The sequence below is a fragment of the Protopterus annectens genome, chromosome 8.part0 (genome assembly GCF_019279795.1).
Source record: "Protopterus annectens isolate FY-2018-M chromosome 8.part0, PAN1.0, whole genome shotgun sequence".
Classification (NCBI taxonomy): Eukaryota; Metazoa; Chordata; order Ceratodontiformes; family Protopteridae; genus Protopterus; species Protopterus annectens.
Genome location: NC_056741.1, coordinates 648,969,607 through 648,996,347, shown reverse-complemented (window position 1 = coordinate 648,996,347; position 26,741 = coordinate 648,969,607). Strand labels below are relative to the sequence as shown.

At 38.5% G+C, this 26,741-nt stretch overlaps 1 protein-coding gene across 1 annotated transcript in view; it reads left to right on the top strand.

Moving 5' to 3' along the window:
* The window catches only part of KCNN3 (potassium calcium-activated channel subfamily N member 3), a 2,562,115-nt gene that overhangs the window by 669,461 nt on the left and 1,865,913 nt on the right, over positions 1 to 26,741 (top strand). Inside the window, exon 2 of the mRNA XM_044080129.1 lies at positions 14,117 to 14,212. Within this exon, the coding sequence (XP_043936064.1) occupies positions 14,117 to 14,212 (96 nt within the window). The remainder of the gene's footprint in view (positions 1 to 14,116; positions 14,213 to 26,741) is intronic.

The following is a 26,741-nucleotide window of genomic DNA, read 5'->3' as shown; positions in this document are numbered from 1 at the left end:
GCATGTTCATCATGCATTTGTTGGAAAGGACGTAACCCCTTGTAACTATATTAGCTTGACTAGTTTTGGAATTGAATCAAGAATGATGAGCTCCATACTAGAAGGATAGAGAAGATGTAGAAAGCATTCCGGTCTTCTTTGTTAATAGAAAAAAAGAATGTATGAGCAGCAAAAGGGGAGTAAAACAGATACTTGGAACTGACTAGTAAAAGAAGTAGGAGTGCTGTTGCTTCCTCTGAAGTTAATTTTAGGGAAACAGCATTAGTGGCATGTAATATAGGACTGGCAACAGGTTCAGGCAATATTGATTATCTGCCAGGATGTTTCCAGCTGATTTGAAGGTCTTGCAATCCCATGGGATCAAAGATTGATGCTGTGTGAGATGTATCCCGTGGGCATAGTGATGACAATAGGTAGGATGATTTGGTTCTTCCAAACCATTCTAAGGATACATTTTTTGCTTAACTTAAAAGACTTAACAAGGCTGTCTGTCATTAAAAATAAACTAAACACTCCAAAAAACACTCTCCTGACTAGAACTACCACAACTCCTGGCTTATAACCAGTTAACCATAGCTCATAAATTACTTTATCAGCTTGAGAAAACTCCTACTCTCCTAAATATACTACAACCTTATTCCAAAAAACGTATGCTTCTCTCAACAAATAAATCATTATTACAAGTTACCAAATCTACAAACACTGTAGGGGACTCTATATTCATGCTATGTAGCAAAAAACTAGAATGTGCTTTCTCACTCTGTTCGAACCACTATCAACTCAACTCAATTTAAAAAGCTACTCAAAATTATTTATCATACTCGTGGCTGTGCCCATGTAACAGTCCAGTCTAACTATGAAAAACTATAACCTTTTTTCTCCCTTACTCATCACACTAACATGCTATTATCTCACCCACACATTTTTCTTCCTATCCTACTGTGATGGCAGGAGGTACTGCCAGCCATGCCAGGAGAAACAGGGTAGTGGATTTGTAACATATGCCAGCAGTTGGAATTTTGTAAATAATTATATGTCATTTGTATAGCAAACTGATTTGTACAGATGCTTGTGCTGAAAATGTATTTGTGAGGTTTGCTTGGTTAAAATATGTCAATAGTGTTGGGAGAGTGGCCTAATGGTTAAGGTGTTTGCCTTACAAACACAAGGTGCAGGGTTCAAGTCTCCGAAGGGATAATTGGCTAGGCTTAAAATGGCTCGCAAGGGCAGTTAGCCTAGTACTCATCTATGAACCTATGAACATTGTGTCCTGCTGAAAGGAAAAGAAATGTACATGCATTATTGTAACTGTTTAAATGTATACATTGTAACATCATTTACTGGAAGTGAAGAGGTTAATCTTAATCCACCTGACTTTGCAAAATATTCTTGAAATTAAATTACTTTATGGGTTAAGCATTAAAGAAGTCATCCCACATTTTTGAAAGGAGCCAGAGATGCAATGTCTGTACTAGAGAATAGGTGGTAGCTCCTGTAGGAAGAGTGAAATGGTTTTATGACTTCCTGCAGCTGCATCACATCTAAACAATGCTATATCTCTGTATATTGTAGCACACAGGGGCTAAACCCTGGCTGCTTCTTGTGATAGGGGATAGTGTTGGAAACAGAGTCAGATGACCAGATGTATGTGATGCCATTCTGTACAGAAATAATGTTTTAATATTAGAAGAGACTGAAGTCAGAGCAGCATTCTGTATTCTGTCTTGGATTTGATAACAAGGACCACTCACCCATCTTGCCTTGTTCTATTTAATAAGTAGGAACAGTAATTCTTTTGGTCAATCAGGAATAGATAGTGAGTTTAGCTAAATACTATTTTTCTATAACTGTGTGAAACTTTCCATCGGTGTTATTTTAAATATTCCCTATGACTGAATCTCTTGTGTTTACTGTGAATATATATTTAGTATTTTATTGTTCTTTTATTATTTGTTATTAAATATATTTAAACTTTTCATTGTGGCTGGTCATTTTTTTTAGAAAACGTATAAGCTTTGAGAATATTTGTATACTTATTTAGTGATAACTCGGGCCACTCCTGAAAGCCTTGCTGTTTGTTCAACATTACCATTTGTTTTAATATTAATTTCCCTCAGTATAATTGGGTACCCTTGTAAGAGCCTTAAAGTAGCTGGCAGGGTTTTTGGTGACAGTCATAACTACCTTATAGTCTGGGCAAAAGGGGGCACAGCAGGTGACTCTGTGCCAGCATTTCCCAGGTGTGTGTGTGCAAATCAAATCTCAGTGTGTGTGTGTGTGTGTGTGTGTGTGTGTGTGTGTGCAAATAAAATCTGTGTGTGTGTGTGTGTGTGTGTGTGTGTGTGTGTGTGTGTGTGTGTGTGTGTGTGTTAGCTGCTCGGAACAGGGACACAAAGCACTGGTTTCACAGAGAGGGTGTGGGAGGACTTAGCTTGGAACCACAGCTGAGGATTCAACTCTAGGCTGTGCCAGTGGGGAGTCTTACTGGGGGTCTGGACAGGTGTAGAGAGGAATCAGTCCCCGGACTAAGCATGTTCCCTGGGTACTCTTATGGGAAATTGTGTTTGATTGCAGAGAGGTCTGCATCTGGAAATATCGAGTGCATCCATTTGTATTCTGAGTGCACATTCCTCTCCAGTGTCAGTGGTAAGGATTCAGGCTCCTTGATTACTGGCTCAGTGTGAGGATATCACAACAACTATAACCTTTTTCTCCTTTACTCATAAAACTATCACACTATTACCTTACTTAACTAAATTGAAACATCTTATTCACTAACTAAATTAGATTCAAAAGTAATACAGCAGGGTAAGCAGTCTATGTAGTACTTAAAGGATTTTTGACTGGGTCTGTGTACTTAATAAAGGATTTTCAACTGGAAACAGAGTGCCTACCCTGCTTGGATTACTTTAGAATACTTAGTAATTCTGTATAATAATTCAAATTATATATTTTTTTATTATTTTTTGACTTAGGATGAGTTTAAGTTCGCTACATCTACTACCATTATCTGATCTGATAATAGACAGTGATTAACTAGATCTATATGGATTGAAAAATCTTCCACATAGAGAAGTTTCTTGCACTGTTTTGTTTTTGCACCCACTATACTGGTTTAGTGGGTTGTTTGAGGCTTTGGGGATACCACTGAGATTACTTGTATTTATGATTAATATTCTAACATTCTACTGCCAAATGTAAGCCATGTGTGAAAATATATACCACTGGACTAGTCTTTCACTCTATATTTTACATCTGTATTGTCATAACATCAGATAAACTCAGCCATATCTATCTAATTATTAGCTATTGTATAAGTACTGTAAATTACAATATCAGTGTCATGTCTTTTATCGCTGTATACAAAGTGTCATTATGTCTATGTTTTTATGTATTGTTGCTATGTAGAGATTTTCTCCCTGGGCCTCTGCTGAAAATGGGTTCTGCCCAGTCAGACTTCCCAGTAAACAAATGCAAAAATAACATAAATAAATAAATAAAACATAATGCATCTTTGTAAAACTATGGGAGATGACTGGGTTTATGGAGAAATTTAACAGGGAAACATAAACCAAATAATTAATTATTTTCGGTGTGGAATTCTTATGGCTTTAATTTGGCAGGATTCTGTTATGGCAGCCTGAATATAGAAGAGGATGTGTGAGGATATATATATATATATATATATATATATATATATATATATATATATATATATATATATATATGGGATCAGTACTATTTATTGAACGACCGTTTAACCGAAAGTGAAATGGCTGAGCACACTTTTGCGAAAGTGCGCTTTACCAAAAAAGCACTTTCGTGAAACAAAGATGAAAACATGGGGAAATGGCTATTGCTGAGATTGTAGCACAGTGGGGATAAGGGAATATTTCCTTTTTCCCACTGTAGTGCGATCTCGGAGTGAGAATATAAAAGTAGGGGGTGTGTGGGGGCACAGCCCTCCACATGGGGGGTGCAGAGGGGGCTTGCCCCCTGCGTAAATGTGAGTACTGTTTTTTTTTTTTTATTTTGTTATTTTTTACATTTTCTGCCCACTTTAGTGAATACACATATATCTTTAGGAAGGCAATAATAAAATATACAATGGATTATTTGTCATAGAAGTTCAGGATATGGTGCATCTATGCATTAGATTGGTAAGCACTAGCATGTCAATGTTAGAGTACTTGTTTCCTTATTTATAGCTTGTTCATGATTATGGAAATAAAAGTTAGAAAGAACACACTGATGAAAAATTTAGCAGTAACACATGTCAGATTAAAATACGTCAATGTCAAAGCAAAAGAAAAAAAAACAAACTTTAGCACGTTGTTAAAATATGTAGGTTAACAAAATACATTCACAAAGTCTTTTGTTCATTTAGAATGCCAGCATGTCAGTGTTGTAAATCTGCATTCATATAAATTTCTTGCCAACTAGAGATTCTTATGTTAGGGCATTGTTATGATCCACTTAACACTTTGTACGGCTTCAATATGACAGTAAGAAATATAAATAATTGAAGTAGTTAAAGTCATAGTCCTGTATGTATTGCGAGCTCTTGATACTTTAAAGCATGTAGCTGACCCTATTTTACATGAAGGAAGATAAGTATTTATTATTTATTTTACATTTGTTGACCGGGCTAGTCTAGCTGGATATATGTCCATTTTCAGTAGAGGCCCGGGGAGAAAAGCTCCACAAAGTTAAGTACAATAGAACAAGACAAAGACAAAGATAGGTACAGCATCATTAATGCTAAAGACAGGGCAATTGAAAAGAGGTAGTACATGAAAATATTCAAATACATAGAAAATACACTAATCATATAAAGTGGAAAAATACACATTTAATACATTAATTATATGTTTGCAATCTCCCAGGTGAAGAATTTAAAAATAGTTCTCTGCTGAAGTATTTGCTGGTTATTAGATGAAAGCACCCGTGTTTTCCAGATGCTTTCCAAGTCCCTATCTAAGCAATGTCATTCACTTCTTGTCGTTTAACCCAAGCTGCATTCCTTCATTGAGTGGTTTTCCTGATTTCTTGTTGAGTAAATATTTGAGTTCTTCATATCAAGAATAGGAATGGTTTCCAGCATTGAGCAGAGTCAGGCAAAACCAGTACCATCACGGAGTGTTGCATTGTTGAGGTCCCTCACTAGCAAACAGGATGCCAATTAACCTCCAGCTTGCACTGTACTGCTTTTGAGTGTTATGTACAAGTTAACCATCATCCTCTGTCCTTTATAGAAGTACTGCTACATTTTCTAAGGTCCATTGCCTCACCATTGTCTCAATCAAGTATCACGGAATCTTCAAGATGCCCCTAGTTTTTCACTTCGACTTTGTGAGGTTAGCAGTTTCACCCTTTCTCTGTACATGACCCTTGTAGCAGCTCAGTTCTAACTTATTATTGGAAACAGTTAATATTTAGTAACAAATTCTCAGTCTATGCAGGACACATTTCCCAACATTTTTGTTTTGTCTCAGTCAGATGTGCAAAATGTTCAGACTACCCCAGTTCACTTCAGAAATCTCCGTCTTTGTGATTAATTGTCTAAGAGACAATTCCACAGAATTATCTCTGTGTCACAACTCTGTCCATATGATATTTAAATTCTGTTGCAGTTTAACGTCCCCACTCTTTTTAATTCTGGTTTGCAAGGCACCCTAATACACTTCATTTTCCCAGTCATTTTTTTTTTAGGTTTTCTTGACATGTTCATTTGTTCCGGCCAAATCTTCCTGGGTACTTAATCTGCCGAGCCAAAGGTCTTCATCATGTTTGGTATATACCAGTCAGATCTCTTTGGAATATTTATTCAGTTGAAAATAAAGCTGTGTAAGTGGAACTTACCATGACAGTAAATGTTCAAGTGATCACTGCTGCAGTAGCCTTAGTTATATGGTTTATGCTCTGTCAAGGATATAAAAAACGTCCAGCTTCCAAAGCTTCAGGGCACCATCCATGTGACCATAATGTAAAGCAGCTTGAGCTGAAATGACTAAAAAACAAGTCTGTGAATGAAGGAGGCTGAGCCCTGTATGGACAATGTCAGCAGTAACAAAAAATAAATTAACATACCAAAAAACAAGAGGCATGGAGGGAGGGAGGGAGGGAGGAGGGAGGGAGGGAGGGAGGGATGGAGCAGCTACTGCCACAGGAATCATTCAAGCATCTACTGTTCTGGTATGTTCACCATACACAATTGTACTATGTTCTTTATATTGATCACAGATGCAGTAGCCTTAGCTACTATGGGTAGACTAAAATCGCTAACTATATTTTGGACGAGGAAGAAGGATCCAGGAGCCCTGGAGAATGGTCATAGCAAAGCTTGAATTATACTTGGGGTAGAAATCAAGCTTATAGTGCTTTGTAAAAGTATGTATAGAGGACCAAGTAGCAGCTTCTAAAATATTTTTAGAATCCAACCCTTTCCAAACAGCTATAGACCAAGACCCTGGTACAGTGGGCCTTGACCCTCCCTAGAATAGATTTGTCATGGTGAGTATAACAAAAGGTAATAGCCTCAGACAACCATCTGAACATAGTCTGTTTTGACACGTTGCTCCTTCTTACCTTCACAAGAAATGAACAATTGATCCAAATATCTGAAAGGTTTATCTCTGTCAAGATAGTATCTGAGATGTCTGTGGACATTCAAGGTATGGAGTATCCTTTCTTCCTCAGTTCTAGGTTCAGGAAAGAAAACAGGGAGATGTATAGTTTGGCTTAAAGTACATTTAGATACCACTTTAGACATAAAAGAAGGACCAGTTCTCAAAGGAACCCTGTCCGTATAGGAAATGAGGTAGGGTTGACTCACTATAAGAGCTTGCAACTCAGATGCCCTTCTTACAGAGGTCAGAGCAAACAGTAAAACTGTTTTCCATGTTAAGAACCTCAAATCAGCCAGATTAGCTGGTTGAAATAGAGCAAGTGTTTGCTTCTCTAACACAAAATTAAGATCTCAAAGATGGGCCATTGGTTTATTTGGAAACTTCCTATGCAAAACCCCTTTCGGTAGCATTTTAACATCAGGCTGCCTTGAAAGAGGAGAATTCATGGGCAGATGTGTTGAAATGGCTGTTAAATGAACCTTGATTGAGGAATAAGAAAGGCCATAGGATACTAACTCCCACAAATCTTGTAAAACCAAAGAACAACCAGCCCTGAATGTGTGCTGTTTATGTTGTTGGCACCAACTAGAAAATCTTTTTCATTTGATAATATATGATTCTCTAGTAACAGGCTCCCTTACCTCCATTAGTACCTGCTGTATGTCTCCTTGATTTCGGGGTGTATCAGACATCCCTGTTTTTTTGCGAGTAGATCTATTCTGTATGGATGCTTGTGGTAATTGCCCCTGGCCATCTCCAAAAGAAGGGAGAATCATGGCTGCCTGTGCCAGAAGGGGATCTCCACAGTGCTCTTGGGGGATTCCTACTGAATCTTCAGAAGTACCCTGGATATTAGTGGAAAAGATGAAAAGGCATACAGGAACATTTCTGTCCAAAAAAAAAAAAAGAAAAGACATCTGCCTTTCAGGACTGCTTGCATGGAGTCCTAGACATACCTTTCAACCTCTAAGAGCAATAAATCTGGACAAAGCCACATAAAATGGGGGGGGGGGGGGGGCAAAGGTCTAAAATTTGGGACAATTTTTAGATATTGCTCTGACAACCTTTGTGATAGAATAACACATGTTGTATTAACATGAATTTTCTGAAAAATATGAAGTCTAAAACTCAAATGTCTGTCATTATTTTCTGAATTCAGTCCTCTATTTGCCGATGATTTGACAGAAAACCAAAATTTTATGAGGAACTGACCAAAAACACGAGATAGAAATCTGGACATTCTGCAAAAAATGGAGAGTTGAGACGTATGGTCCTGGAACAGAATTTTGTCAGCTGATTGTTCAGAGAAGAGGTAAAGAGGACTACTTGAGGAACTACCCACAGATGGATCAAATCTTGGAAGACCCCCTGGTCTAGTTTTCATTTGTGAAGGTTTGCCCTTGTTCTGCTCAGCCTGTCTGAAACAGTTTTGCTCTGACAGAAAGTAGGATGCCCGTAGAGAGAGATTGTGCTGTGAAGCTACATCCAAAGCTAACATGGCTAGTCTGCAAAGGGGGTACAACCTGGATCCTCCTTGCTTGTTGATGTACCACATGACTATAGCATACTCTGTAACTACTTGAAGTATCTAGGACCAAAGATGGTTCAGAGAGTTTATTGCCTTGATTGGGGCAAACATTTTCTTGATATTATATGCTTGCATTTGTCATTGGTGTCCCACATCCCCTGCTCTGTTTTTCCTCCTGAAACTGCTCCCCAAGCAAAGCCTGAAGCATCTGAGGTGATTGACTGCATTGGAGTAGGGAGGGAGAAGTGGAGACCTGGATTTAAGGCTATCTGTTGTCTCCACCAAAAAAAAAATCTATTCTGACAAACCCCAGTACTGGGATCTAAAAAGATAGATGGTGTTGATACAATTGTAATATCTTTCTCATGTGGAGTTTTTCCAAGAGAATCATACATGCCATGAAACCTAATATCCTGAGGTATTCCTCCCAATGACTGAAGTCTGAGTGTAAAACCTTAGAAATAAATCTAAATAAAGATCTGATTTTTCTTGTGGAAAAAGCTATTTATATTGAGGTGTTTAGTTGACATCCCAGGAATACATTCCTTTACCAGGCAATCAAGAAAGACTTTTAAGGGTTCTGTTGGAGTCCTAGCTTATGTAAGAGATCTCTCACCCAAGAGGGGGAGATTCCTGATATTTAAAAAAACACTTGGCAAAGTTAAACAAATAGTCTAAATTTGGAAAAATGTGGATAAGATGTAGCCTGCAGTGAACTATAATTGGAGTTAGACACTTTGGACTTTCCACTGCACCAAAAGTGCTCATAATGGGTAAGGCAGAAAACTGATGGTATGATCTAGACAAAACCTTAAGAATCACCTGAAGTCTGTATGAATAGGGATGCGATGATAAGCATCTTTTAAGTCTGGTGTTATTAGGAAACCTGAAAGAGGAAGAGCAGGCAACAGGTTGTGAAGTGACGTGTTTTTGAATTTGGGCACTATCAAATACAGATTTAAGAAAGAAAAACCCAGAGCTGGTCTCCCTGTATTTTCCTTCTTTGTCACTACGAACATCCTTAAATAAAACCCTTTTCCCAGCTGGGAATGAGGGATTGGATCTATCACTCCTTTGGAGAGCATGTGATAAAAAACAGGTGGAAACAAAAGGGTTTGATCAGCAGAATGGGGAATGACTCCCTTGAAAGGAAGAATTTCCTCCCACAGCCTTCTGTAACCCTAATGAATGATTTTTCAGAACCCATTTGGTTTCAATCTGTTGCAAAACAGAAAAATGGAGATTCAGACTTTCTGGAAGAGAAAAAGTGCCAGGTGGGAGGGGGTCACAAGGCCTCTTGAACAGTTATTCAGACATGTTGGACTTTCCTTGGTTTTGGGAGGTTTGAGACTTCTGTTTAGAACCCCCTTGCCACTTCTTCATAAATATATGTTTACCTGAATTCTGTTAAGACGGTTTATTTTGTTTTTTTGCCAAAACTGGACAAGGAGAAGGAAAATGTATTGGACAATTTGGAAATGGAAGGCTGACAACTCTTAAGAGATTCCCTTTATTTATTTATTTATTTTATTTAACATTTGTTGACCGGGAAAGTCCGACTAGGTTCCACAGATCCTGTTTTCAGCGGAGGCCCGGGGAGAAATGCTCCAGATGTATGTCTTTGGAATGTGGGAGGAAACCGGAGTACCCGGAGGAAACCCACGCGAACACAGGGAGAACATGCAAACTCCACACAGAAGGCACCCCAGCCGAGAATCGAACCAGAGAACCTCTTGCTGTGAGGCGACAACGTTAACCACTGCACCACTGAGCCGCCCAGTGTCCCTTGTTCAGCTTACCTCTTTCATCACACTTTTTGATCATGTCTGCAGCAGATGGGCCAAACACTGAATCTCTATCCAAGGGAAAATTTAAAATCTAATGTTTCACATAATCTGGGAGATTCTGAGAATGTAACTAAGCAAACCTCCTTAAAACAGTATCAGTGGCCATAGCCCTGGAAGATGTATCAAGAGTCATACACAGACTGCAAGCAATTAATAGTGACCTACCTGTACAATAGAAGAAACTAAGTTATTTAAAGTTAATTTTCCTTTGCAAGAAGAAACTGTAAATAAAACATTCCTCATACTTTCACAATATGCCAGAACAAATATGAGCGTGACAATTTAAAATTCTACAAATCCATACCTGTCAATAAATTTCCCATTGTTATTAGAAAGAAGAGGACAGGAATTAACTTATTGCTTAACAGCAGATGAGTCAACTAAGGCTGTACCTGTTGGGTCAGGACTGAGGAAATGTATACACCCTTTCTGTTTAGGGATAGCTGGCTGACTATCAGAAAAATTGCTGGAAGTAAGACACACATTCTCTAAGCAGACAGGACAGGAGATATGGGTGTAGGTTCTGGAAAATCCTTCTGTGGCAACTCATAGTATTTCTGAGGGACTGAGAAATGTCAGTGTTCTCCCACTGAAAACATTGGGACATTCTAGCAATAGTCTCAGAGAAACAGAAACCCTCACAAGTAGAATCAGAAACTGAGCTCTGAGTCTGAATCAGAAATATGTGGACAAATCCCTGAATCCGCCCCATGCATCTTCCTGTTCATGTTCAGAATCTTCAATCTCTTCAGGAATACAGACATACTTCTTTCTTTTACCAGAAACTACTATACAAGTAAGATCGGTAGCTTGAATTAAACCCTGAGCCAGTCACAGTAAACTACTCATACATATAGAAATTTGAGGAGGAGTAGATACATGCTTGGTTTTCTGTTTTTTTTTGACAGGCTTCTTTTCAAGGATTGGCACAACATTCTGACACAGCAGGGAAACATGCCCTGTTCCCTCTCCCAGGACCAACAAGAGTGGCTCTCCCTTGCCCACTGAGGAGACTCCAACAGCTGCAAAAGACATGGCTAACCCTGTCCATAGTGCTATAGGCGCTACATCAGAGGGATCTGGGTTTAAAGATGAGTGGCCTGAGGTACAACAAATTGCCACAGCAGAGTCACCCACCTGCTGCTGAGGGAAGTTACTAGCCTGCTGTGCTGGTAAAGTCTGTTTCTTTAACTTTTTCTTTTTGTGGCTGGAAGGACAAACCATAGGACTGACAATTTGCTCTGTGTTCAAGCAGAAAATGGTGCCGCTTTTCCAGGGAAAACAAACAGCAAATGTCAGTAAACAAGGTCTCTGAAAAATACTTGGGTTTTCCTCAATAAAATTAGTGTGAGATTAGGGCCTGCCACAGAAAGATCTCTCTAGAATCTTCAGCTTTACCAATTAGATCTCTCAGAATTTTCAGTCTGTCCCAATTATATCACTCTGAGATTCCATATTTGTCCTAGTCAAAATTGTTAAGCATATTTAATTTGTCTCATACTTTACTGCTCTGTCTGAGATACTTAATTTACCATATAAAGGTGTTCCTGAAATTTGTACGGTTTGTCTTTATCTTATAGTAATTTATTAAAACTCTCTCTGTACTAGTCAAAATTTCACTTATATTCCTTTTCTTTCACAGAAAGTTCTTGTTGTAAAGGTATGTGCTCTAGATAGGTGCCCCTGAGCTGATTTACTTTGCTCAGTCAGATATCCTTGAGCTGTCTGCCTCAGTCAGAAATCCTTGCTCAGATTTGTGTCTCAGGCTGACTTCCCTGAATTGTTTTTATCTGTATTAGTCAGAGTTGTTTGATCTGTTTCAGGCAGATTTATCTGATCTAATTCATCTATGTTGGTCAGATTTCTCTGGGCTGTTTCATGTTCCTTGATATTATCATATTTGTTGGAGCTGATGCATCTTTTTCAGTCAGGTTTCTCTTAGCTGATTCCCTTGCCCCGGCATTCTTTCCTCTAGCATGAGGGCGCATGCTCACTCTCATCTAGGCTTCTCTGTCAGATTTTCCAAAGATGATTGATTTATCTCAGTCAGATTTCCCGATGATGATTCATTTTTCTGTCAGATTTCCCCAAGTCATTTCCTCTGTCTCTCTCACACAGACACACACATTCACAAGCACGAACAAACAAGCTCCCATTTATAGACACTTGTGCAAGCTGTATGCAGCTACACACACACACACACTTGATCCCAATGACATCGCACCACATACTGACATACATGTACACCTATATGCATATACCCACACAATCACTGTACACGTTCAGTTACCATGGGAGTGTGTGCTGCTCAGATATCCTTACTCACTGTAATAGCATTCACTATTAATTATAGAATAAAAACTCAACTCTTTGCTCAGACCTTTGATACTGCTGCTATCTTTGAATCACTGTTCTGTGGTTTGAGTCAGCAAACCTCAACTATAAAACAGGGCTGCTGCCCCTTTCTGAGTCTGACTCCTTTGTATGCTAGAGAAGACCACCTGTCTGGTTTCGTACAGTAGCCAAGGGACTTTGAATCCTATGTTGCATTTGTATGAAGAGACTGAACTCAGAGTGAAACTGTGCAGTAGACAGTGAAGCAACTGGTATAATGAAATACCTCAGAGGAACTGTTATTTTTTCCTGTTCTGAATGAAAATAGCTTTCATTCACATGAACTGTGTACATACTGCAGACATTTTAGTTGCTTTAAAGACTTGTTCTACTTGCGTGCATGTAGTTCCCTACATTTGTGTGTGTGTTTTGACCTACTACCCTGAAGCAAGTTGGCAGGCTCAAAACCTTTTCAACCAATTAGACACAAGCCCTTTCTTTCTGTCCTTTTTTTAGTTTTCCCTCTGTTGAGACTGTTGAGATGCTTTGTTGTATTTTACAGTTTTCAGCTTATTATGATGCCCAGAAATGATTACAGAGCTTTTGTATTTTCTTTATAAACTCTCTGATGTCTGGCAGTGTTTTTGTGTGTGTGTTTGTATTACATTGATTCTTTGTTGCTTGGTCCATGTAATTTTACATATTTTTATTTTAATATGTTGTGAATGACTTTGTAACTTTGAAAAGCGCTTGTGGATCATACAACATAATATTTTGTTACTGTGAAATAAAAATCCATTATCAACAACTGAATCCCCTTGTGTTGTTACACATCTGTCCTGTTCCTTTGATAGATACATCTGTTCAAGGCCTACAATAACTATCCTTAATAAAGTTCTCTTTGGTAACCCTAGAAATAAGTATTTGAGCAGACAAGTGATTGCTAATGCTACCCCTAAATTTGCAACTTATTTCACAGACGTAATTTGTACTCTGGAAGCACACCAGTTCAGATACTTTTACTTTGAACTTAAGTGTACAGATGACAAACAAATTACAATCCTTACCCAGCATTCTTTAGCCTCACATTGGCGAGTATGCTCACTTTCATCTGCTGTTCGCCATCTCTGTGAAGATCACAGTTCAACAGCCAGGCCCCCCAGTGGTTGATGGTATAGGGCTGCATACTGCCTGCCTGTCTTTGATGGTATATGGCTGCATACTGCCTGCCTGTCTTGAAACCTTACTCTTCCCGAGGCTGGTTAGCAGTCTCAGTTTAATCTCTAGAACTAGACTTTGTAGTTGAGGCTAAGTGGTTAGGGCAATGGACTTGAGATCCATTGGGGATTCCCCCTGCAGGTTTGGATCCTGCTGATTCTAACAGCTGGTGTTTTAACATAGTCTGGTAGTTACATCAGTGGATTAAGGCTATAAGCTGTTAAAAAACTGCTCTCTGTTGTATGGGGTTTGATTCCCTCTGCCTTCATTTGCCTGCTGTGTGATCTTGAGCACATCACTTACTTAGACATTGTTTTGGGTCAGTTGGAAAATTGGGCCAGGCTTCAAAATGGTTTCTTGAACTGCATGCCTAATACCTACCTATGAACCTATGAATTAGCTCTTAGTCTCCAAAGCAATCCTCTGTGCCATAAGGGTACACATGTAGCATATTTGTACTGCAGTAATGTTCTACACTCTCCTTTTACTTTTGTATTTTGATTATTGTTTTTTATATAATAATATAATAATAATTTGTCTTATCTTCTGTTTTTCTACAGGACTCCTTATACTCTATGGCCCTGAAATGCCTTATCAGTCTCTCTACCATAGCGCTGCTGGGATTGATTGTTGCCTACCACGCGAGAGAAGTGCAGGTATGGAAGACGAACCAGCTGACAGCGAGGGGGGGAGGGTACTGCATGGAGCTCATGTGTTGTTGCACTGTAGGCAGAGTGGACAACGCCACAGGCAGACTGTGACAGGTTAGTCCTTCTGAGAAAGAGCTGTTTCATCAAATGAGTTCATCCTGGAGTGTAACAATCTACATAAACACATCAGTGCAGTTTTGCACACAAACCTTCAGAGTTCATGCAACTTTTCTTTGTCTTGTTTTTCTGTTTGAAGTGGCCTGAGATTTTATTTTTTATTTTTATTTTTCTCTCTGTTAACCATTTAAGTTTTGTAAGTGCCCCAGTTAGGAATGACTGAGGAACACTGTCTGGTTAACTTTTTGATGATAGCCTCACAATTTGCAAGGAGATTTTTGAGGGAATTAAGCCTAGGAATACAGGATTAAGCTCATATGAATTCATTATCCATCTGTGCTATACCATCAGATATTGCAAAATGTTTCAAAACAGGTTTGAATGAATTATCATTGTGTAGTCATTGCTGGATAAATGCCCAATGCCTTCCATTTCCCATGTTACTGGCAAGAGCTGTAGTTGAGGATACTAAGACCAGTGCCCTAAAAATCCATTTTTTTTTAAAACTTGCACCAAAAATTAAACTGTGACTACAAGCTATTATCAATTGTGGAGCAGTCAGAAAACATCTTCAGTTTGTGATTGCCTGAGCTGCAGGAAAAACTCAGTTCAACAAAAGAAACATCATCTGTGTCTGTTTTCCTCCTTAATCTGTGATAATTTTGTGGACCTTAAATCAAGGTCAGGAAGTAATAGTTTTAACAGTATGGTTTTTGCATCCCACAAAATTTACAAATCATTTTAAATACTTTCAAAACCAGAGCCTTAATATACACTACGTGTTCAAGTGCTCTAAAAGTTAAATAGGGGTTGCGTTGTATTGTTTTGCAAAGTATGTGCAGGGATCTGCCTCATTTGTGGCTTCTACAACAACTTCTTAATTTAAGTTTTGCAAACCCTCACAGAATCAGTAGCAATAAGATCGAATTAGACAGTGTGAGAAAATATATAATTACTGAATCCTAATGCAGCATGTTTAACTTAGAGTTTCGCATCTCCTGTTCCACCTTGCCTTATATAAAGGCTAATCCATCTGCTTACAACTTGTAGGTTATATTGTTTTAAATATGCGTGTATACTGAAAATCATAATAGTCTCAGACCTGCAGTCACAGAATGGAACTGCAGGCCTAACTTCAGCATAGAAGCTGAACGTCAATCCTGAACTTCTTGTCGAGGCAGTATCATAGCAAGGCAGTGCTTAAAGCCTGGTATGAAAATATAAAACAGACTTTCAGCTGCTAGAATAAACGTGACACAGGACAACACTGACAAGTTACCATCAACGATGTGAAAAGAACTCAAATGTGATTTCCCCCAAACAGTTGGTGTAGCCATCCATCAGACCTGATCTGTCTGTCTAGAACAGTTGGGTACCATCAGAGATGTAAACAAACATAAGGCAGTAAGTACAGTAATAATCTGGAGTGGTGCTTTTAAAATTTTAAATAAATATATGAGCTTTTACTTCTGAATTTCAGTGTAGGCTCATAGTATTGATGTAGTTAAATATTTGATGCTGACAACATCTCCAAAAATCTTGATACAGCTCACAGTATAATGATTTCATAAATTTAAGAAGACATGATGTGAATAGTTGATGTGTTCAAGTGTATTATGTTGCAGAAATGCCTACTGTCACTGCTGTCAATCTGATTTTATTTCTGCAATAATTTTATTTTCATGTTCTGGTAACCCTTTTAGAATGTAAAATATTAAAACCTGCATATATCAGTAATACCATAATTTGTTAACCCAAAAAATGCAGATAAAGCAGGCATGTATTCTCATAACATTTGCAATTAACCAACATAAAAGCAAACTAAATGTTTATCGATCTGAATATGTTGCCTGCAGGTATTTAAAGAACAGTGAATGATATAAACCTAGTTAAGTAAAAGGAGTTCTTTGACACCTTTCTTGTAAGACACTAACCCTGATCTCTCTCATTGAAGGGGATGTGTTCAGCTGGTAGTCAGGGCATGGACACATAGTGGATGCATCCTCTAACTTGTAAATAATGATATCTGTTTTAATGTCTACCATTGCATTCTGAGCTGTTAACCTGCACAGTTTTGCTTACAGAGTAGTAGAACATCAGTATAATGCAACATGATAAGGCCAAGACGTTTGTTTCTATTAATATTGCACCATCACAGTGACTGCAAAGGATATACTTTCAGTGGTTGTTATAGAGATTGTGTGCATATTATTTAATAGTAAAATTCACACATAATATAGGACTTCCTTTCCAGTAGAAGAGGGAACTGTAATCATTGTGACATTTAAGTGCGATGTAACAAACTGTTTGGGTTGTTTTGGGAATGTTTGTGGACAATGGAGTTGTAAGGAGCATAGCAAATGGGTGCACCCTTGCACCCTTTCTTCACTTTTCAGTCAACCTGTTAAGTACTCATTTTGTGATAGTAACTGGTCTGTAAAAGTTAATAATCTCACCTTTGTTTATGCTGCCAACTGTTGTACTTAGCATTTTTTAAGTGACAACAAAATAAATAATCTAGACAGCTTTGGCCTGAACCTCCCTACAAACATGCGCACACACACACACACACACACACACACACACACACACACACACACACACACACACACACACACACACACACACACACACACACACACATTGAAGAGCTTCTAGGAATATTTCTCATGGGCAACTGCTATAAACTCTGCCTGACAGTGCATTAGTGTATGTATATCTATAGCCAGGCAGACTATATCACCAGTAATACATTTGGGATCCTACAGTTATGTCACTGGTTAAAAAGGCCAGTGTGTATCATTTCAGCCTTTGACAAGAACTTCAGCTGATTACGTTTTATTCATTTCAAGATGAAGTGATTCTTTTTATAGCAAGATGAGGTAAAAATAATAGAGCAGATATATATCCCAGATAAGGAAAGCAAATTTTAAATAATATACCCTGTTACTACATAATTATTCCATTGGTGAGGTTTGTGTGCCTGACATGGGGATTCAGATGGTAAATGAGTATTTGGTACGTTCACATTGTTATGGGATGCCTACCTCTATTTAATTGCTAAAGAAGTGACCGACTATGATACATTAGAATTTTAAAGTAAACAGCTTTACAATGTACTTTATTTTTGAAAAAAAAAAATGTTTTCCAACTACAACAATTCAGAATGAAATACAATAAGGAATTATCCAAAAGCAAACATGAATAATGCATGTAATGCTGCCGAAGAAGAAAAGATGGACCCAGATACAAAAGTACAGTAGCTACCAATTAAAACCTTAAGTCTTCCATTTTGAATGAGTTTAGCCACAAAAATAAATGTATTTGACAATGTGTTCCTCATATTATTATTATACAACATATTATATACGTCATATATTATATATCACTAGAATATTACCGAATTATATTTATATATTCCAGTCTTTACCCATTGTCTAAAAATTTTACAAGTCAATTATATAAACGCTATACATGAATAAATACGTGAAGCCTAGAACATACTACATTTAAATGCTCTTTTTAAGCCAATTTGTTTAGCTGAAAGTGTTTCTGTTTGGTGGAGCAGTGCCATGTTAGTGAGGGATCATCTTGTTGCTTGGTCTGTAGTCACAAACACTGTTTTACTATTGTGTCAGGTTAGTGATTATGGATAGTGGCTTCCGTTGTGGCTGTGTCTATCAACAAGAACTTTCATGTGAACATATGAATGTTAGACTATTTGTGAGTCAGTACAGAAAGTAACAAAATTACTATACAGCAGTTTTTTTATTAGTGTGTGTGTGTGTGTGTGTGTGTGTGTGTGTGTGTGTGTGTGTGTGTGTGTGTGTGTGTGTTCACTCTTTCCTTGTTTCAAAACTCGTTTTGTATCAATATTCAATAATGAAGAGAGTTTTGACATTTGGGGTAAGCTATGTATTTAGGGGTAAATACTGTATTCTGCACACTTTAAAGAGATTCATTAGTATAATACGATTCATTTAAAATAGATATTGCTTTACTCTTTTGGAAACTAGATTCTACTGCAGTCTATCTATAACTCCCTTTTTTCCATAGGGGGTCAGAGTATTACATCAACAGTGACAGTTGCCTAGAGCCAATGGTCACACCTCCAGATGGCTAGCCCTGTTGTGGCTTTTCTTCCATACCACACACACACACACACACACACACACACACACACACACACACACACACACACACACACAGACATGCACATGCTGTCACATCCGTGGCCAGTTTAGAGTGTCCAGTGCACCTACAACATATCTTTGGAATATAGGAATGAACTGAAGCACTTGGAAGAAACCCACACAAACACAGGCAAGACATGCAGATTCTGCACAAAAGGCACCCCAGCTGAGAATCAAACCAAAGAACCTCATGCTGCGAGGTGACAACTCTACCTAATGCTTCACTGTGCCACCCTAGAATACAGTGCATTGTGTGGTTACTTTTTATGTTGACATACTCTTCTGAGTTATGCATGCATAAAATGTCATAGAATTTGTGCTGGTATTGCATGTCACATTTGTCTCAGATGCTGTGAAGAGTCCAGTTTTCATAATGTAGCTGCATATGTTTTGTTTTCAAAGGGGAATGGAGTGCAATTGCTTTATGAAAGTGCTGTATGCCCTGAAAGCACATATTTCTGGATTTTAAAGACACTTTGGTTGTTTTTGTTTAATAAAGTTGCTGCGCCTGTTTTGGTGGGGGCTAGTTTGTTCTGGTGGAAGTGACATTAGACCTTCTCTGCTTTACAATCCACTTAGCTGAATGTGTTTTTATTTTCCTTCTTCCAATGAGGTTTTTTGATATTTTATAACTATAAAAAATGTGATTCAGCAAATTGGATTGATGGATACAGGAAGCTTTATCATTATCCATATGTAACTTATAGTAAGCAACAGGCTTACTTAAACATTTGTGTTGCCATTTGTATATAGTTACTCATGTTGCAAAATACTGAGACTATTTGTACTATACATGCTGATATTATTTGGAAAATATATATACATATATATATATATATATATAAATAAGATAAGTGTTTTTGCAGGGGGACAAGCACCATACACTCCCCACATACCACATGGCTCTAAATATACTACTTTGAGAGTAACATCCTAAATCCCAGAGTTTGCTGATCACACACTATGTTAAAGTGCTTTTGTCAAAATAGGAATTGATAAAACATGTATTCCTGTTTAAGAAAAATAAAAATATGATGAAAGAAATTAACCCATATCTGTATGTTTATATCCATGTGTGTGTTGTGTGTCTGTGTAAATATATTCATATCTCTATATACAATATAAATATATATGTATACATTTATAATATTCATATTATATATATATATATATATATGTGTGTGTGTGTGTGTGTGTGTGTATATATATATATATATGTGTGTGTGTGTGTGTGTGTGTGTATATATATATATATATATATATATATATATATATATATATATGAAGAAAACATTACTTTTTAAGTTATACACATATAAGACTTGGATGTAATTCGTTTATGCTTCTACTGCTGCTTGTTTGAATTTAGCTGCTTGCGTCTACAAGAGCACATTGAAATCCAGGTTATATACCTAGCTCTCAACTCCATTTTTTGGGAAGTTTTACCATATATATATATATATATATATATATATATATATATATATATATATGTATGTGTATGAGAAAAATATACAAAGTGCTTCTTCCATGAATAGCATTATTTTTTTAAACTTTTTAGGCATTTGGTTTGTTCTGTGGTACATTGTGTCTCTGACTGTAGATCTATCTGTCTATCTATCTGTGTTGAACAAGATTTATTTCACTTTTTTGACTTGCAGCTATCAAGTGATATAATGCTGAAAATGTTTCAGGCAGTGACACCTGGCATTTTTTTGTCAGGTGGTATGAAGTTTACCATACTGAAGAAGTTGCATTTTATGATCATATGACTGACTGAGTGTCATAGTAGGATTTCTCTTTATGCTGAGCACTTTGCCTTTTTTATAATGTACACATATCAATGTGTTTGGCCCTGCTATGACAGATATTCATTATGAGTGTCATACATTTGCCTAGAAGTGTAGCCAGAAATTGTGTTGTACTCATACCTCATTGTTTCCTTCCCGTTCTCAAATGACATTTAAAACGCATACATCTCTCAAAATTTTACCACTCTGGATTTCATAAATGCCTATTTCACGTTTAGGTTTGCTCCCACATTATTAAGATATATGTCATAAAAGAACATTTCATATTTGTATGCCTGTTATATACAGCTATGCACTATAGGCATTACTTTTGGTGCCTCTGGGAAGTTCTAGGTGTTCAGAGCTGTAAAAGCTACAATACCTGTGACAGACCCTCAACAATGTATTTTACCTGATATTCTGTCTGTAACTAGTTAACTAGCTGAATCTTTAAATATGCAATTGAAACAAACCCAAACTGTTTATACAACAGTATCCTTTTACATATAGATGTGGACACACTCTCACACACACACACACACACACACACACACACACACACACACACACACACACACACACACACACACACACACCTTACTAAAAACGCATGGAATAAAGGATTCATTAATCATTCCTGGATTATTGCTTTTTTAGAGTTTCTAATTGGTCTCGGAGGTTGAATGCAGAGCAGTCAGGATATCAGATGAGGAAAGCATTCCCTTATTCATTCACATACTTGGATTCAGCTTTGCACACCTTTTAATGAAATAAGAACACAGTATTTCCCATCCATTCATCAAGAATTTTCTTAAAGAGTGCTAGTGAGGAACTCAGCTTGTAACAGAGTATGGGGAGTCTTTGGGACAGGAAGTTATCCCTCCAGCATGTTCTGTTTATTGTGGTGACAATGGTTAGCTCTCTAGAGCATGTGGCTCAGAGGGATTGGGATTTCTTTAGGTGGAGCATGTCCAACAGTTCTGGGTTTGACATAGCTTTGTATGTTAGGCAGAGATCACCTCGGAGTAGACGATATGCTGTGGAGTAAAGCTGGAGGTTTTGGAGACGGTCAGCGTAGGGCATATGTTTGAGTCCCGTAATCCTCTTTGTGAGGTAATTTTGTGGCCTTTCCAGCTGCTGCAGATGTCTTGTGAGGTACATTCCAAAAGGGGCATTGTACTCAATGATGGGTCTAATGAGTGATGAGTAGAGGGGAACAATGACCTCTCTTTTCCTGGATGAGAATCCTTTTGTGATGAGGTGTGCCATGTACAAGGATTCCTGACTACTGTGGTGATGTAATTATCAAAGGAGAAACTACTGTCCACCTGTGTCCCAAGGTCTCTTATCACACATTCAGTGTTAAGTGGACTGCCGCCTATGTGGTAGTTCATGGGTACAGAGTTTTTACCAAAGGGGATGACAATGCACTTTTTGGTGCTGAGCTTGAGGGCATGGCTTTGACAGCAGGCATCAGTCTCAGTGAGGCCCTTCTGTAGGATGTCCACGTCGTTTGGGGACGTGACTATGTCACTTAATTTGCAGTCATCTGCGAACTTCTTCAGCCTGTACTTCAGAGAAGTAGATCCCAAACTGGAGAGGACCCAAGACTGAACTCTGTGGTACTCCACTTGTTACAGGTTTGAGGTCAGATTTGGAGTCTGCAGCTTTTACAGTGTGAGTTCTGTCAGTGAGCCAGTTGGCAAACCATCTTGTGACGTATGGATTTATGCCCAGGTTAGTGAGTTTATCTATTATTCCAGAATGGGGAATGGTGTCAAAAGCCTTGGTGAGGTCAAGATAGGCTGTGTGAACTGCCTTGCCCTTGTCTACGACTTTGGTGACTGTTTTGAAGAAGTTGATCAGGTTTAGGAGACATGATCTTCCCTTCACAAACCAGAACTGGGTGGGGTCCAGAGTTTGGAGGTTACCAATGTATTTGTTTATGAGATCCATGATGATACGTTCCATGGCCTTACAAACCAAGCTTGTCAGGCTAATAGGGCATTAGTTCCCAGGGTCCGTGGTGGCTCCCCCTTTGTGGAGTGGTATAACTATTGCTGTGCACCATTCTGTGGGTACAAAGCCTGTCGTGAGGCTATGATTGAACATGGTGCTTAAGTGGGGGCCCAGTTCATTTTGAAGTTTGTATAGAATGCAGCCTGGGATGTTGTCTGGTCTCATGGATGCTGTGTTCTTTGCTTTGGAGAGTGCAGTTTTTATCTGCTCAGTTGTGATTGCAGTGGCACTGCATTATTTTCATATGGATATGGGCCCTTTAGGTGGTGAGGGGAAGTAAAGTTAGCACTGAACCTATCAGCCAGGATGTTGGCGACATCAGTTAGTTCCGTAATTTTCATGCCATTGTGTGTAACTCAGAGCAGATCTGGGTGTTGCCACTGAGATTCTTGACATACCTATAGAATGCTCTGTGGTTGTCCTTAGAGTCAGTGGCAATCTTGTTTTCGTAACTGGCTTTGGAGAATTTTATGAGGGATCTCAGCTTTTTACTGAGGCTGACCAGGGAACTCCTCCACTCATGAGATTTTACTCTCTTTTGCAACAGTTTCTTCCTTCTGTTGTAGAGTTTGTTTATAGCAGGGGATCACCAGATTGGCTTCCTTTTTTTTGGAGGATAGCGTCTTGGTTCTGTTAGGGATAGCACAATCCATGCACTCATGTAAGTGCTTATACAGTGCATTTGTATACGATTCAGCAGTCGTAACTGTATTGTCCATCTGTATGGGTGTCGTGAAGTTGGCAAATAAATAAATACATCTATTTCCTTTATACATCTTATCTTAAGATGTAACTCACTCCCATTGTTAAGATTCCATTGGCAACTAACTTGTCATTTAAACACCATAACATCCATTAGAATTTTGACAAGCATTTAGATATATCTATAGTGTGTTTTCTGACACTGAATTAGGAAGAAGATACTTGTCTTCAACACATACTGTGTCATTTGCTCTTATGTCAAGTCTGTCAAATGTAGCTGATAGCAGTATGACTTGCCTTTGCCATTCTATTTTGAGGCCTTTACCCCAACAAATAGAAGAGGTGAGTATTTTTAGGCAGTATTTCCAGATCGCATTTGCCATCCACTGATGAAAATTGACGGGGGAGGAAACTTCCCCTTTTTGTTTTAGCCTTTACCAGACTCTACCATCTAAGGGAAAGAAAGCTTGAATGCAGTCGATGACTTTCATTGTTTGTATGACACTGTGCAAAAAAGATTCGGGGTGCTGTACTCTCAGAACATATGAGACCAGCTACCTTAATATCCCTTCTTTACATCCTTTGAAGAGAAGAAAGAATATGATAGGACAGGACAGGAGGGATCAACCTGGTGAAAAAGGCACGGAAACATTCAGTATTCAAGACCACTGAGGACAAAAAAATTAAACACAAATGATGTCTTTTCAGAGCTGACAAATTATCTGTGCATATAGTGCAAGGTGTAAAGCTTCTCTACTCGATGAATCATAGCAACACAGAAAGATCAGAACAATAAAAGGCAAGTGATCATGTGGTCCATATAATACATAGCCATAAGTACCTTTAAGCAGACACGTAAAAGTGCTAACCCTGATGTGTATTTGTTTCAACCCATACAGTTATCAAGACTAGCCTTAAAAGTAGCCAAAGTTTTACTTTGTTTGACCTATAGGTTCATAGGAGATTACTAGGCTAACGGCTTAAGAGCCCTTACGAGCCTAGCCAATATAAAAAGATCTTAGAAAATATGTGATCCATAGGGTCTATGTTAAATAAACGAATGTTTAAAATGTCGAGTACAACATACTCGAATGTTTATTTAACCAACAGCCCAGAATATTGGAAAATACAATCTCTAAATGTTTTGTTTGGCCACCTACCCGTCCCAAGTGCTACAGAACTCTAAACCGACTAACAGCAACTTCCAATACATTGTAACAAAAAAAAACCTATAAAAACATACCGTAACGTTGCAAGAAGGGGGGCATGTCCCCCTGCATCCCACATGTGGGAGGCTGCACCCCCACCACCCCTACTTATATATACCAACTCCGAGACTGCACTTCAGTGCAGAAAAGGGAAATTCTCCCTTTCTGCACCATACGGCGCCGTTAGCAGTAGCTTATATGACATAATACGTCACATATGTCAGTGCTGGCCAACTGAAATATTTCAGAACTCCATTTTCCGACATTCTGGGCTGTTGATTAAATAAACTTTTGCTTAAAAGTGTTTGAGTATGTTGTACTCAGCATTTTAAGTGTTCATTTATTTAACATAGACCGATCCATAGGGAAAAGAGGATGGCATGGATGTGTGCCTAAGTCTTGATTATCTAACAAATTGCCCCTGTCCATATGGCGCTACCCCAGGTGTGAAATTGTGATTCCCCATCCACTAATTCCAATTTTTCTAGAAGAGGGCCAGGGAAAGGCTCTGCTTTATGAGAATAGGAAGCCTGTTCCAAAGATGAGGCAGTCTCTGAGGTGCATATCTGTCTCTCCAGTACATTTTGTTTGCGTCGCTAACTAAGTCTAGATCCCTATGTCTGGTTACCCTCATGCTGTTTGACTTGCACAAGTGCAGGAGCTCCATCAGGGCTAAATTGTGTGCCTTGTAGGTCAGGCATAGGTCACTCTTTAATAGTCAGTTGGAGGCAGAGTAAAGGGATAGGGTTTTTAGTCTATCCACATAGGACATGTTTGCACCCTGTAGTTTTTTTGTGAGGAATCTCTGAGGACGCTGCAGCTGCTTTAAGGGTCCTCGTCAAATGCATGCCAAATGGCACCTTGTACTTGATTATTGGTCTAATGAGGGCTGAGTACAGTGGGACTATAACTTCCTTGGATCTGTATGTCATACCTTTACTTATAGGTTATACCACATAGAAGGACATCCTCACCACTGTGGACAGATGGCAGTCAAAGTTCAGGCTACTATCTGTGGACCTAGGTCTCTCACCTAGGTTCTGATGCTATCTATTTTTCAGATGAGCAAAAGGTCCATCAGAGTTGGATTTGAAGGATGTCTTGTATGCCAGGCATAGATTGCTTCTCAATAACCTGTAACAGACAGAGTACAGAGATATGGCTTTAAGGTGATCCGTATAGTACAATGTGTTTAAACCCTGGACTTAGCTGGTAAGGAACCTTGTAGTGCATTTATTTTGATTTGTTCTGCCTATTTTATAACTATGAAAAAAATCTACTGTAGTATTAAAAGGATATTTATTACTGCATATGACTTGTAATAGAATTACGATGTATGATTCACAAAAATGGCAAATTCTAGCACCACCCAGAAATGAAATTAATATACTTGGGGAAACATTTTGCGTTTTCTGTGTTCTACTCTTAAGAGTCCACTCTTAGGGGTGTGTCTACTGATGATGCAATTTTCAGGGGTATTTGACTTCCCAAAGGTTATGATAATGCATTTTTTTGCATTTAGTTTTAGGCAATGGTTCTGCCACCAATCATTCATCTGATCTAGTTATCCTGAAGGATACCTACACTGCTGAGTGATTCAGTGATTGCCCCCCAGCTTGCAGTTGTCAGAAAACCGCCATCCAGAGGCCTTCCACATTAGCCTTGACTTCAGAGAAATATATTCTGAACAGGAGTGGTCCCAGTACTGAGTCCTGTGGCACACCACTAATAAATGGCCTCTTGCTGGATCTGGATTCACCTACTTTAACCACATGTTTCCTGTCCTTCAGCCAATTGGTTATCCATCTGGTGATATAGGGAGTTATGTCCAGTTTTGTGAGTTTGTTTATAATGTCTGAGTATGGAATTGTGTCAAATGCCTTAGTCAGGTCAAGGTAGGCACTATCTACTGTTTTACCTTCATCCATGGCCTTAGTGACTTTGTCAAAGAAATCAACCAGATTCGGTAGGCATGAACTGCCCTTGGGTCAGGTCCAGTGTTTTTTGGGTTTCTTATGTCATTATTTATCAGGTCTATAATTATTCTTTCCATGACCTTGTATATAAGACTAATCAAACTTATGGGTCTCTAATTTCCTGGGTCATTTGATAGTCCCCCTTTATGCAGAGGGATGACTGTAGCTGCCTTCCACTCTATTGAGACAAAGCCAGTCCTGAGGTTGTGGTTAAATAGAGATCCTGATTTAAGCTGTTTAAGAGGCAAACTGTCATATAATCAGGCCCCACTGAAGCCTTGTTTTACCTTTCAAGAGTGCAGTAGGAACCTATCCTTTCATAATTGGTGGTGGAGTGGTGGAGGGTACTTCTTGGGGGAGAACTGGGGGTGATGGGGAGGTGAAATTTGAGATGAATGTGTTGGCCAGCAGATTTACTGTGTCTTTTGGCTGAGTATAGGTGATGCCGTCTACAACTAATTCTGGACATTGTTGGGTGGTGCCCCTAAGATTGTGGACATACCTGAAAAATGCCTTATGATTATCCTTAG